Raw genomic sequence first — 14,901 nt, forward strand, 5'->3', positions numbered from 1 at the left:
GGATGGGTGACAAAATATTTCTCCCAATAAAAATGTCACGTCCAGATGAACAGATCAACTTTTGGGGATTTTCTTACCTGGATAATTGAGCATGCATCAAGACATAAACACCCTCAGGTCATTTATACAAAGATGTTTTTAGGACAAGGCCTACGTTTTTAAACCGAGTTGCCTCTATGGATGCTTTGAGACCATGCATGTTTGCCAATTCATGAGCTCATGAAATGAACTATGATTTTGTTTATTCTGGAAATCAAATCATTAAAAATTTCTATTCATTTTATTCTGGGTGTACTGACAAATATCAGTGAATGTTCAATAATATCCAATACAGGAAACTATTGTAGAATCTACCTTACAATATAAAGCATCTTGATGCAATTGTTGAATTGAATTGAATTATTGGTTAACTGGGTGAATACAATTTTTCTAAATAAAAAAAGAGTAACAAAACGAGGCTTGACCGCATGTTCCACTGTATCCATGGAAATATTATACTTCCTGTTTCTCATTCATGACATCCAAAACAAGATTTTAAAGCCAAAAACTTTTAATATTCAACCTCATGATATTAATTGTGGAGTATATTTTATTAAATTCTTAAATTAAGTTCCTGTATCAAATGACATCAGGCAGTGTGTCATTTTCTAATAATAAAGAAGTATAATAGAATATATAATATAAGTAGTAAACAATAATTCAGAAAATGGGTGACCTAAACGGTAGGCATTCCAATAGTAAAGTCTGGAAAACATGGAAAAACTTTCCATTTTTGTTTTTAGCAAGGTACAGACATGCATTCATTCATTCCTTGCAGTAAAGCCCAATGCTTGTTTGTTTGCACTTACAAACTCCGATGCGGCACACTCATAGGTACAGCCCGGCCAGTGCTCTGTGTATGGTTTTTTTAGAGAGTGAAATATGCAACAGTGGCAGCTGTTAAAAGTTTTACAGTTTTACTGCTGCTTGGGATTGTTAAATTTTGTTTGGTAGTGCTTCTCCGACTTTCCAAAACAGAAATTAGAGTTGAGAGAGTGCTCCAGTTGGAAATTCAGATTTCATCTGCAATGTGCTATAATATTAATATTTTCTTAATATGTTGTAATGAATCTCTTGACAGTAAGTTACAAACATCCCACGTTCTATTGAGAGGGGCCCTGGTTCCTGTTGTCACTACTGATACTCCCTTTTTGACGCTTATGATATAAGATATGCATTAAACTACGCTATATGGAAATAAACCACACACAAGCAGGTCAATTATAAAGTTAACTCCACTTCAGTGAATGATTGGTTCCAAAACACAAAAGAAAATAAGTAAAATTAATAAAGTTTGTTAAACTGTTAAACTTGTAAAGGTATTTACCTTGACAGAACCAAATAATTAAATAATATTGTGGGCCCATACGCACTCTCACCAACACACACCTTAACTGCTACAGTCTTTCTGTTAACAAACACCTCATTGCAGGCCTGAGTCGTGGCTCGGGTGCGTTGGGACCTAAAACAACATGGCCGCTTCACTTGTTGCCAAGCACTAAAATAAAAAGCATGTGAACACAACAGTACTCACGCCTCCAGGCAGTTCAAGGAGATAGCTGGGGAAACTGGGTCAAGGCCACCAGCAGAGCACGGCAGCAGCACTCACAGTTGCATATCCATGTGTTCCCGTGTGAACATGAAAGTTCAGCACAGCAGCAGAAGGGACCTCTCTGACACGCCAGCAAGACGTCCGTCTCCTCCGACAAACTGAAAATCAGTTTGTCGCCCTTCTTTGAACTCTCCGTCCACACGACACTGTTGTTCATCTCTCGTCTCTCTCTGCCTGCCGAGTGCACACGGCTCCCCACTTACTCCCACCCCTTCTACCTGAGACTACTTCAGGGTTCACTGGAGCTGCAGTACATATCAATAACATTTCAAAAAATAATGACATACACCTCAAAATACAAATAAAAAGGCTGTGCATTTAACTGACACACATCAGATACCTTACAGGCATTTGTATACATTTTTGAACACGGTGGACATTTGCATTTAACTAAAAATATATGAAAAAAAAAATTTAAGTAAATGAGCTATTTATATAGCCAGGGCTACAGTTATGTTTGAAGTTTTTTTCTGAATTCTAAGTTTCCTGTTATAAATGTAGCTACATTTATTGATGCATGCTCAGTCATCCAGGTAAGTAAATACCTAAAAGGTTGATTTTGTTCATCTGCACGTAGCGTTTTCATTGGGAGAAACGTTTCGTCACTCAAGTGACTGCTTCTATCTCATCTGACTACAGGTTTCCCCAACCTTATAAACAGTACATTTGCACAATGACTGAAACCAGCCCACTTCAGTGAGACTGAAGAAGTCACTTGGATAAGTGACGAAATGTTTCTCCCACTGAAAACGTTACGTCCAGATGAACACAATCAACCTTTTGGGGTAGCTATATGTACATTGTGAATGTAGGCTGCTGCCATGCGTTGTTCTGAAACAAATGATGCATTGTTAGAGCTAATCAGTCTGTAGAGGCGTTCATAAACTTTATAAGTTCTTTTCTTTGTTTATTGAGGCAGTTAAGACAAAAAGATTTAAATCCAAATGGACACTTATTTTTATGGATTTTGTAGTTACATGTTAAATTTAGCCAAGATTTTTAATGGTTTTACAAATCTTTTATTTTGCAGGTCTTCTTTCAGCCAACTGATTACAGTGTACATAGTTGATCTTAAAAGTGAACCACACCTCTCTCTATTCTATGCAGCTCTTATCTTTTCTTTTATGTTCAATTTTATTATGTTCCCCTCCCAACCTTATTATTCCCTTGCATTTCTATCTCACCTTCCAGCCATTTCACTCTCTTGCAGTCACATGAATGTGACTCAGAATGGCAGACAGAACCAAAATTGTTGAAAATGAAAGGCAGCATCATGAGCACCAGCTTACTAAGCTATAAACTGATGCTGGAAGTCTGACAGTTATACTGATGTTATAGGTTATTTTCAACCAGCCAGAGAGACTCACCACACAAAGTTTAAATGAAACTTTTATAGACAAGCATTTACATATCAGTTTGATCAGAACGGCCTGCACTCTCCTGCAAAAGTGCAGGGTGTAGCAGTCTGCTGAGTGGTGCTTGAGGTGGTTTCGATCCTTTTTCTGGTTGGAAAAGAAGAACTGTGGAAACTTATTTTTTTAAAAAAAAGCCTTTTTCTTCATGTTTCGAAGAGTTTTTGGAGTATTTAAGACATCCTTAAAACAACGGTAGGTGTTTCCAAATGGCCTTCTGCAGCCTGTTAAAAACTTTGGTCTACTTTATATATCACATCTTTTTGTTTTGTGCCCTTACTTTTGATCAGTCTAAGGTACTTCCCCTTGAGACTAAAGGGTTGCAATACAGCAAAATACTGAAGGCTGAGATCTGTTCTCTCAGTGACTTTCAGCTTTATTAAACGTTAAATTTAATCTCATGTATACAGGTTTTAAATTCAGGTTCTGTTGTTTACTTAGAATACAAAATGTGTGTGTGTGTGTGTGTGTACACATGCATGGGTGCATATTAATCTCTGTCTCTCTTCCACAACACGTCTTTATCCTGTCTTCCTTCTCTCACCCCAACCGGTCGCAGCAGATGGCCGCCCCTCCCTGAGCCTGGTTCTGCTGGAGGTTTCTTCCTGTTAAAAGGGATTTTTTTACTTCTCACTGTTGCCAAAGTGCTGCTCATAGGGGGTCATATGATTATAGGGTTTTTCTCTGTATATTATTGTAGGGTCTACCTTAAAATATAAAGCGCCTTGAGGCGACTGATTTTGGGATTTGGTGATATATAAATAAAATTGAATTGAACTGAATATGTCCACGTGACAAATGGAGATGTATATGAATATAAAATGAAACTGTCATGGTCACCCATTGTGTCGACCTGCCAATTTTGTAGCCTAAGGCTTCTGTGTTTGATGGAACCACTTCATAAGGAAAAGGCTGCAGTTCAGTCTTTGCCAGATCGTTTTATGCTTGCAGTCAGTGCTTCCTAGTCCTTACCCTGTGAGTGTCACAAAGGACCAGAGGCCTATACTAAAACTGGGCTCAAGTGCTGGACCAAGTGAAGAGATGGTTGAGTTAGTTTTACACAATGCTTTTATTTTTGCAACAATGGGAATGTGGCAAAATTTGTAGTGTAAACACAGAATAAAATCATGCTTGGCACGAGGTTTGTGTCTAGGAAAACTAGTGTGGAGCTCTGAGGCAGGGACAGGGCATGTTTGGTAACAAGTGTGGTGGCACTGAGGAGAAAGAACAAAGGGAGTTTGTGTATTATAGAACTCCTACAGGTGTACATTTAACTGAGAGGTAAGGCGTACGTTCCAGGTGGAGTCAGTGGTGATTTGAGGAGAGAAGGTGTCGGAGTAGCAAGCAGAGCCAAAGAGTGGAGCTGTGACGAGAGAACTGAAGCACAAGAGAACAAGGTAAGTACATAGACTTGAGACTGAGGCATGAGTGCTTGTTACCAACATGGGTTAGTTAATGAACTGGCAGTGACGAGACAGCAACACTGGTCTTAAATATCTGTAGCAGATTGTTCCAGATTAGCTCCAGATAAGGTGAAGACAGTTCCTCCCTGGGACAGGCAGAGGAGAACTGACCTGGACTGTGACAGGGTGAAAAATATTAACATGCTTGCAATCTTGCATTCAGGATTTCCTTGGAAGATCCAATGACGCACATCACTATTTGCAGTTTTTTCATTTAGAGCTGTAAAATACCTCCACAACAGGTTACAACATGAAACAAAACAGACAACACAGAGCAACACTTTGTGCTTTGTTGTTTCGGGCATGCTGGCAGCTTCTTGCATTCTGGACTTTCACCTTTCTGCACTCGTCCCTGGCTGAAGAATTCCAAACTGTTATTACTGCTATAGTTTTTATATAATTTATTTAAATATGTAATATTAACTAATGATGGCAAATGCAGCTCCCCAAACATCAGCACTAAATTCATTTTTCATCTTAAATCTGCTTCTGCTGCCTGTTCCTACCTCGTTTCTGTCCCCCACAAGCCTGCATCTTGAGTGCTGCAGTGCTTTCTAAAGCGTCGTTGGTTGTAAAATTTGGAGTAGATGTCTTTCTCTCCTCACAGGTTTGCTTTGTTGACCATTTCTGTGTATTTTTCTCTCCTTTTTTCATCTTTTTGATCACTGCCTCGTATTAAAAATGTATTTCCTCATGTATTGAAACCAAAGAATCTTTTCTCATAATAATGATGAGGGGGGGAAACCACAAACTAACACCCTGTAACAGAGGAAGGAGGAGGAGGTTCATGTGTTATGTGAGTGAACTGATGCAAGAAGAATTAATTCAGTATCAACAAAAGACAGAATGGAGAAATCATTTCTTCTGCTTTGTAAGTATACTGTAATGGGTTTCATCTTTGTAAAGGCCTAAAGATGCCACTTCTTTTGTTTCTCCACATAAATATCGAGTTTGCGTAGAAGACAACAAAGAGAGAATCACTTCCTGCTTTTTCTGCTTATTCTGCATGAGTCTGTAGCTCGATCAAACTGTGTAAAACCTCTAAACCAACCTCTGTTTCATTTCTCTTTAGTTCTGATCTGAGCTACACCACAAACCAAGGTCGGTAACCTTCTCTTGTCCTATTTTAAACCTGAAATAAACAACACATTTTAAAGATTAAAATTTATTGACTCTCGTGAATATGAATGAATATTTTCAACCCAAAAGTTCTGTTAAAGTTTGATCACGATGAAGATGCTGTTGTTTGACATAGTTGTAGAGGCTAAGCCTACGCTTGAAGCCACTGAGGTGGTCGTTAACGGGGGGTGACGCGATGTCACTGGTATGCATGAATTAATTTAACAGTCCAATAAATACAGCAGTATGTATCTTGTTTTTATTCCGTATTGACTTAGCATAACAGCGCAACGGTCACAAACTGTTTGCCTTCTTAATGACACACCTGACGCCGATTACGTGAGTCTACCTTAAATACCTTTACATTACATAATCAAAACAGAAAAAGGTGACCTCTAGTGACCACATAAGGTATTAACCCAAGAATGGCTCCTACAATAGTTAATGATGATCACCAGGAATGTTATTTCAGCCCTAAGTGTTTATGAAAAATTTAATATGAATATATTTATATAGATTTTCATCACAGCTCTTCTGACTGTGAGTCCCAGCAGCTCTCAGATGTTTGGGGGAGAGTTTGTGTCTCTGAGCTGTGACAAGGACGACAGCTCTGCTGGATGGACTCTGAGGAGAAACACAAGAAGAGAAATCAGAGCTGAGTGTGAGGAGTGGGGAGCAGCAGCTGATTCTTCCTGTAACATTAGCAGTGTCCTCCCGTGGGACAGTGGAGTTTACTGGTGTGAGTCCAGAGAGGGTCCCATCAGTAACATGGTTAACCTGACAGTCACTGGTAAGCTGAGTGTGTGGAGTTAGTGTTGATGAAGCTGTGTGTAAATGGATGAAATGCTGTAGTTTGTCTCTGTGTTGAGGTGGATCAGTGATCCTGCAGAGTCCTGTCCTCCCTGTGATGGAGGGAGATGACGTCACTCTGCTCTGTAAAACAAAGACCACTCCCTCCAACCTCACAGCCATTTTCTTCAAAGATGGCGTCTTCATCGGAAAAGAGCCAATGACCATCCAGCATGTTTCCAGGTCTGATGAAGGCCTCTACAAGTGTGACATCAGCGGCCATGGAGAGTCTCCATCCAGCTGGATCACTGTCACAGGTGACACACTCACCTGTCTGTGTTTCTGCAGGTTTCAACATTCACAATGTGACAACTTAATGACTGTGTTTGCTTTATTTTAGGGAAACACCACCACACCTCCACCTACATCCACACCTCCTGGTTGCACCTCTTGTGATACATCACTCTCCCCGCCTGTTGTCTCTGTGTTGTCATTCTTTTTAACAGTCTGTGTTGCAGCTCTACTCATTTCAATAATTCTGTTGATAAAACTTTGTGATGTTAGAAAACCTGAAGGTGACACTCGGACCTCTGGATTTGACTCAGGTTTGGTTTTTTCAGAACTATGTACAAGTATATCAATGACTTTAAACGTGTCATCAAAACTTGCACAGCGTCATACCGCTGTTCCTTTTGGTTTGCTTCAGCTAATCAAGTGGAAGCTATAGAAGACAATCCAATCAGTGACGTCTTATGTGACATCGGACAGAGCAGAGGTGGTGTTCATGTTCTTTGTTTCTACTAATGAACAAATAAATGAATAAAAAATGATTATCTGCTCTTCTTCCCTTTTCTGGGAGGCAGTGGGGAGGTAGAGCGTACAGACCGATCCAGCGGGGAGGTGTGGGAAGCCAGATCAGGCGCCCCCCTTCTGGCTCTCCTCTCTGCTCTCTCCTATCTTGTCCCTTTTGTCTTACTTCTCTCTATCACCTTTTCTATCCCTTTAAAGAAGTGAGGCTCCATAAATGCTAAAGAGTCAGGTATTATTTCTCAATTGCAGTGAATAGATGAACTGTAGGAAACTAAACAGAAGAAAGAAGAAGAGAAATAACAATTTAACATAAACCACAGACACACTCCAGGGCCTGATCAACCCTGGCAGGGCCTCCTTGATGAGGGTGTCTAGTGATAATGGCCGAAACACCCGATGAATCCAAGGTCCAGTACTGGCGATGTGTCCCAAATCTTAATATGATAATCTAGATCAGAAATCTAATCCCCCTAAAAATGGCAGATTAGCCTTAAAGACGGAAAGTTGAGGCACACAACGATGTCTCTGGGCTGCCTTTCCTCATAACAGCCATCCCTCAAGATTCTCGCCATTTAAAGCAATGCATTATCAGGGACCAGGGCTGTGCAGAGAGGTTTAAAGGGGCGGGTGCTCAAAGTTAAAAAGGGGCACATTGAACCAGGCTGAATAACAACAACACACATTCATCAAGAATCTAATATGGGCAACAAGGCAAAGCAAACGTAGCCGATGCTTTACCTGATGGGTACAATGTTGCTGTTGAGGGGTTGCTGTGGATAGTGCTGGAGGGCAGGGCTTTGTTGATCTGAGACTGTAAACATTAAAAAGTCCATAGGAGAGATGGTAGCTGATGTCATGAGATAATAACAAAATGCAAAGATTGGTGACAGCGCTTGGAACCATAAAGCAACAAAAAACTGTGAGAAATAATTTAGGCTCTGCCTGTGAATCTGTTGGCAGAGGTATGAAAATGCGCAGTGAAATCTGACGTGCATAGCTAACTTCATCAACGACATTTTGCGAGGAATAATCACACATCAGCCTTCGGCCATGTTACGTCCCCACTTAAAAGCTAGGCGATGAGGGTGGGGGACAGTAACAGTTAGATCCAGGTGGAATGAAAAGAACACCAGGCAGAGGTATTTAATATAAAATAGATCTTTATTGTAGGCAAACACCTCAATAATCATATAAATGGCAACAACAAAAGGAGACAGCACCGCTGCTTTAATGAGAAATCAGGGAGGTCAACCCAAAGTGGTAATGACCACTTCAACAAAGAAAGCTTCAACAGAAAGAGACAGCAACGCTGCCTGCAAACAATATCCAGGCAGGCCACACAAACTAATGAAGGCTGCCGTCACTCATGGGCAATCACTAGTGATGTGACGTTCTGTATCGAGGCTTCGAAGCGTGTGTCGAGTAATGGAGGGGGCGTTTCCGCGAAGCGCGTATCGAGGCTTGCTTCATTTATGGGAGGAGCTGAAAATGATGACGTCCGAAGCCTCGCTGCTCGGCTGTACCACGTGACTGGTTCAGGAAGCGGTTCGAACTTTGCCGCAAATAATCATTTTCCATACTGCCAGTATAAATATACACAGTATACTGCCATCACTACAATATAGATGTTTTACACACTCCTTTTGTTGTTGACATTTACAGGCTGTGTGCAAAATGCCACACTCTTCAAATTCATGCCAACTAATATTTTTACGTCCAGTAGGTGTCCTGCTAGAGCAAATGAAGCTTCAAGAAGCTTCGCGTTGGGGTGAACCAATTGGATGAAAAGTAGTGATGGCCCGCTTGAAGCTGACGCTCCGGAGCGTGTGTCGAAAAAAACAACACACTGGTTCAGAAGCACTGTGTCGAGGCTTGCTTCGTTTGGCAAAAGTCACGTGACCAGTGACGTCCGAAGCTTCATTACGCACGTAACTGCTTCGGTACCTGATTCAAACGGATATAAGGAAGTGAATCATCCACGGGATTCGTGGAGTGTGTTGATGGTGACAGAGAGCGAAGAGGTGATCATTCCACTGACAGATATGGAGCCAGCGAGGAAGAGAGGACGTTCTGGCGTGTGGGAATATTTTGAGTTGATTTTGCTCAATTCATTTTATCTGCCGAAGTGAAAAACTTGAAATGTCCAAAATCATGTTTTCATAATGTAAATACCCAGATAGCAAGGAAACATTGAAACAATGTTGAGTCAATATCAGGCTGTGTCATTGAATCAACGTTGAAGTGTGACGTTGACCTAACGTCACTCTTGCACCCTTTTTTAACGTTGAAACAACGTCAGGTTTTGATGTTGAATCAATGTTGAAACCTGACGTTGATTCAACGTTATATTTTCTAATACTGCTGACATTGAAACAATGTCAGATTCTGATATTGAAACACTGTTGAGCTATGGTGTTGATTTTCCACCTCTTTCGCATATTTGCTTTTTATTAAAACAACAGTTAAATCATGACTGGAAATCTACCTTTCTTTATAGCTAATTTAACCAATACTAAACTACTGCATGTTTCCATCAATACTTCAACCACCTAAACACATAATTGTACTTATTCCTTAAATTGGACACCCTTTATAAAAAAAACCCAAATGTCTCACAATGTATCATGTCAATATTAATATCCTAAAATAAGAAAGCATTGCATGTGATGTAACAGAGAAAAAAAATAAACCAAAAAAGGTCAATAGGCATGTTTCGTTTGCTAAATACTTTATTAAAAGACAGTTTCCTATTTACGTTTATATGATTCACAGAAGTTTGTAATTTTTTGCATGATGTGCGTCCTGCACCACCCAAACGATCTGGGGCGTATCGGAGCCATTTCTGCACTGCTTGTGCAAAGACAAACTCGGACATAGAGTTTGCCCCTAACTGCTGCGTCAGGCTCCAATCAAGGCAAAGCGTCTCACCTATAGACACATTTTAAGAGATGGAATTAGCGTGTCTCATGTCTTAAATGTGTATGCAAGTGCTTGTGTGTTTAACCAACAGGCCGTTGTTATGTATTTAAATCACATCTGACAGCTATTACACTTTATAGTTACAAAGTGTACATAACCTTTATATACTTACCATTGCCTTATTTGCCTCTTGTGATTGAAGAGCTGGCTCTGCATTGTTTAGCTCCTCAATGTTGTGCAAGGGCAAATCCAGAGGCAGTACCCCAGCATCTACCGATTCATTGCAGCCGGTATTGCGGATGGCTCTGACCTCCTCACGGAGTTCGTTAACAGCTCTCGTCAGGTCTGACAGAAAAAGATAATTTTTTTTTAAAGTATTTAAGAATACAGACAACTTATCAAAAGTTTCCTTGTGTCACACACAGATATGTACAAAGACACTAGACAGTATTTTATTACCTGGTATTTTCACTCGAGGGGCCCGAGGAAACCATTTCTTTGTGGGCTGCTCATCCTCTGAGTCACTATATGTGTACAGGGGATTTGGTCTAAAGAAAAAAAGTTGAAAACGGTCATAAGTAATTACAAATGTGCTTTTGGAATATTTTTTCCTAAAGTTACAGTTTGATTTATAACAACACACACAGGAAACGGAGATGTGCAAGAAGGTACAGTATACAAGGAATTTTTGAAGTGCACAAGTGTACACGGCTTTGCATTTATAAAAAGTTTACAAGCTTCCACTTTTTGGACTATATTATGTGGTGATATTGCAGTATGCAAGCACCACAGATATGTATAAAAGACAAGATCATAAATTCTTAGCAATCAAAGATATGTTTGTGAAATAAAAAAAGTTTACTTGTGCTTTCTTTTATGACTGGTCTGAGTTTCAGCTTCGGACTGAAGGTCAGACATATCACAGTGTTCACTTAGATATTTCTGAAGACTGCGTTCTGCTTCGTGAAATGTGTCTGGAAGTACAAACACAATGTATGGCCAGACATAAATTAGGACACGAAAAACTTGTTATTGTTACATTTATACAACACCAATCCAGATGATACCCACCATGGCTTATTAGAAGTCGGACTGGTGCATAGGTGAGCCATGTTGCACCAGGATGAACTCTCCTCTTTACTGCGTCGTGGATCCTGAATGTGTCTCACGGAGGATATGGAGGCCATGACAATTTCTCCCCATTTATCCATGAACTAGGGACTATTTCTGTACCACCAGTGCTGAACTGCACAATGCACCAGTCTTTCATTTTTATCTTTTTTTTAATTTGGAGTCCTTTTTTGCCCTGTCTAGGATAAACAGGAAACAGATAATTACAATATATTTCATAGTCGCTACAAAACTTGATCTATTGATTGAACTAAATAATAAATAATAGCTTAAAATGTATATAGGCAACAATTACAAGCAAACCCGTATATGTAAGCATTTAAACACTGAAGATAATAAAATTAACAGTATTTTGTCTAAGTCTGCCATTGTAGGAATTCATGGCACCGAGACAAAAACTTGGCGCACAGTGTGGTGTCAAAATAGGCGCACACCTTTGACGCTGCGTTTTCTCCGTCTTCCTCGTCCACACGTAAATGCTAAACGCAGTTTACGTGTGGACAAAAGGTGCAAACGCAAGTTAGGTGAGCGTGCAGCGTAAAGTTAGGTGAGCGTGCAACGTAAAGTTTGAATTGAGTGCGAATCGAAGCGGGTGCTCTCCAATCATTAAAAGTAACAAAGTCATTGGACACATTTATACAGTTACCTTTACGTTTATCAATCATATATCACAGATTTAAAATTTTTTGTAGTACTATGCTAAAAAGCAACTACAGAGCGAAAGTCTGGGTCAAGCGTCGAGGTGACGGCAAGAACAAAGGAACCCTCGAAGCGTTAAAGCTAGCTTTGTAAGGGAATATAACGGAAAAGTATGAAACGAAAATGTTTTCTTTGTTGATAGACTTTGTTTGCAGTGCAATTTATTTGTTGCCGGATTGTAAGATGAAAGTAGACACAATTTCGGGCTCCCACATTTTATCCGAAACTTTACATTAACAAGTTTGTTTGTTTGTTTTTACTGTTATTCAAATGCAACCGTGGAAATAACGAATAGAACAAAAGTCATTCATTCTTACCTTACACTAATCGTAGTGCATGAACTGATGCCTTCTCCAGTCAATTCCGCTGAGAGTAAATCTAATGTCCCGCTCTACTGTACAAGACAATGGTTACCTGGAGGGATGTACCAATGTGATAGGGGTGCTGCGGAATAGTCCAAGTGGTAGCAGCTTTAATTTCCCGCTCAACCATAAATCGATGGTTTTTCAACGTGATTGTTGTCACCTTGTCAACTATAAATAGATCAACAATCAACGATGACAGAACAACAGTGAATCAATGTTATTTCAATGTCAGTGTCAGGTTTCATCAGTATTTCAATGTTGTTTCAACATTGGTTTTGTGTTGACATTTCAATCCTGACGATTCTGATGGTTCAGATGGAAAATCAACATCTGTTCAATGTCTCCTTGCTATCTGGGTATCATTACAACATATGACTTTAGGAACACTTCCATGTGAATTAAAGCTAATGAAGACTACAAAAATGTATTTGACACTATACGTACATTACATTGCTACACAGTTTAGAAAATCATTTTGTTTATTGTTTTTAGGTGATAGTCTGCAGGACCCAGGAATACCTGCATATCTACCAGCTTGCAGTGTAGTTCCTGCACTCCACAGCCTCTTCTGTTCCATGCAAGTGGATTTTCTCCAGGGCAGGAGAAACTATTTCTAAGAAAAGAAACAGACTCAGCCAGCGCACAGTAACACTAATCCTCTTTTTAAATGTAAATAACAAAAGGGCTACCTTACATTGATCATGTTTTTACTTTGCAAGTTCTTGATTAGGGGTGGGTTTTGATTATCGCCTTTCTGATTACAATCCATGGTAAATTGAATAAAGTGATATTGATTCATTAAAATCCTGTGTCGATTTGTAAATTAACGTTATTATGCCTGAAACGCCAGCATCTCAGGTTAAACCTCACAACATGTCGTCAAACACCATACAGCTAAAACAGTAACTGGGATCAGGTTTACGGATTCTGCATACAAACGTGAACACAGAGCGCGGACCCGACGCGTCAGAGTAGGATTTTGGTGCGTCGTCGGGTCCGCGCTGTGTTTGCCTCTTTTTTTTCCGCTGGCTTCTGCAGCTGCAGGTTTCATAACTCTCTGTTTACATCTCTAATTAAGTCTCACATGTGTCAGCTTTCTTTTAATAGATACGAAATTATGGATATATACTGTTAAATGATCAGAATTGTAATATTTCTGACTGAGGCAAAACTTTCCAGATTCCAATCAAATTGAATCGGATCCTGTATCGAATCAAAAATGATTCTACAAATCAGTGACGATGCAGCCGTACTCAGCTCCCTAAGCATTTTCCCTTTCCAGTTCACAATCAATCCCACCCCTAGGTCAAAAATATGTATAGGATAATTGGCCTCATCTAATATTTTGTATGAACCTGTCCAGCTGTCCAGTGATTAAACGACAAGTAGATGGAGGCAGGACTTCACAGCAGGGGCATACTCCATAATGTGCTGTGCGTTATCATATGTATATTATATATATTGCTCACTTATTGTATTTACCAACATCAAGGAGTTATGAGCAAAGAAAGGCCACCATAGTGCATGTTTAAATAGGGAAAGTTTATTGATCAAAATGTATTACGCAAATACGCATTACATTTTTTTCAGCCCCCCAATCGAGAAAACAAAACCAATTACATGTTCAAAGCAACGGAACGGTGGCCCAATATCAGAGAGAACTCCACTCTTGAGTGAGCAGTGATGATTCAGCTGTCCGTTTTATTTTGCAGATTCAAGCTGCTCTTCAAAATTTTCACCACCAGATGTCACCGGAGAGGACTGTGTTGAAAAGCTTCGAGTAATGAACCGTTTTTCAATACAAGCTTCAGTGCTTCGGAAAGCTTCATTTGGCCATCACTAATGAAAAGCTTCAGTGCTTCATGAGGCTTCATCTGCCCATCACTAGCAATCACTGCTCAGTTAAGCACTACTCACAAAGAGCCACACACCAGAAGGCTGGTCACACGCAGCAGGCTGTTCCACACCTAGGCTAGTAGCACACTCTGACCAGCACAGAGGAAATCCACCAGAAACCTCTCCCTCCTCCTCCACACTGCTCTTCTCCAGCTTATATCACCCCTGAGGGTAATTGGTTGTAACGAGAGCAGATGAGCAGCAGGTGTGACCTAAAGGAGAAGGCAGGGGCAGAGAGAGACAAGGGGAGGGGCCAGAACGAAGGAGGAGGAGGAGAGGGAGAAGACCACACCACGCCCACACACTCCCACAGCCTCCCAGGATGTAACAGGCCATTTTTGATGAACGCATACGCCCCCTAGAGCGCGCTAACTTTATTAACAGCCACACAAATGTAAAGCACACATCAAACATAAATAAACCATTTGACTGTCTCCATAATTGAGAGCATTTTCTCTTCTTATTTCAACACCCCCACTTGCTCTCATATTATGATGCTCTTAAGTAAACAAAAAACAACAAACAAAAGGTTTCTTCCTCAGTACTGTATACATGTCCGTATACCACGTTAATGCCCAAACATAAACTTCTCAAACTTGAACAACTTAACTTTTGTTGCAGGCTTTGTCATTACATCTGCAACCATC

General features: G+C 40.2%; 3 protein-coding genes across 4 annotated transcripts in view; 1 reads left to right on the forward strand and 2 right to left on the reverse strand.

The window, feature by feature from the left end:
* The window catches only part of LOC146713278 (ICOS ligand-like), a 166,570-nt gene that overhangs the window by 79,885 nt on the left and 71,784 nt on the right, over positions 1–14,901 (reverse strand). The window lies entirely within an intron of this gene.
* On the forward strand, positions 6,207–6,925 carry LOC146713282 (Fc receptor-like protein 1). The gene is made up of 3 exons (XM_085447152.1): positions 6,207–6,435; positions 6,515–6,751; positions 6,835–6,925. Exons 1-3 carry the CDS (start codon positions 6,207–6,209, stop codon positions 6,888–6,890), a joined length of 522 nt encoding a protein of 173 aa, XP_085303278.1. The 3' UTR covers positions 6,891–6,925.
* On the reverse strand, positions 9,925–11,505 carry LOC146713283 (uncharacterized). Of its 2 annotated transcripts, XM_085446973.1 has the most exons (5): positions 11,235–11,505; positions 11,026–11,137; positions 10,623–10,711; positions 10,336–10,508; positions 9,925–10,172 (listed from the first exon to the last, which is right to left on the reverse strand). In XM_085446973.1, the coding sequence occupies exons 2-5, from the start codon at positions 11,079–11,081 to the stop codon at positions 10,143–10,145; spliced, it is 348 nt and encodes a 115-aa protein (XP_085303099.1). In that variant the 5' UTR covers positions 11,082–11,137; positions 11,235–11,505; the 3' UTR covers positions 9,925–10,142. The 2 variants fall into 2 exon arrangements, with proteins under 2 accessions (XP_085303099.1, XP_085303107.1); XM_085446981.1 differs by having other exon boundaries at positions 11,026–11,505.

The sequence above is a fragment of the Copadichromis virginalis genome, linkage group LG3 (assembly GCF_057382275.1).
Source record: "Copadichromis virginalis isolate Kocher_CV1m ecotype Utaka linkage group LG3, C_Virginalis_male_GT1.1, whole genome shotgun sequence".
In the NCBI taxonomy this organism is placed as follows: domain Eukaryota; kingdom Metazoa; phylum Chordata; class Actinopteri; order Cichliformes; family Cichlidae; genus Copadichromis; species Copadichromis virginalis.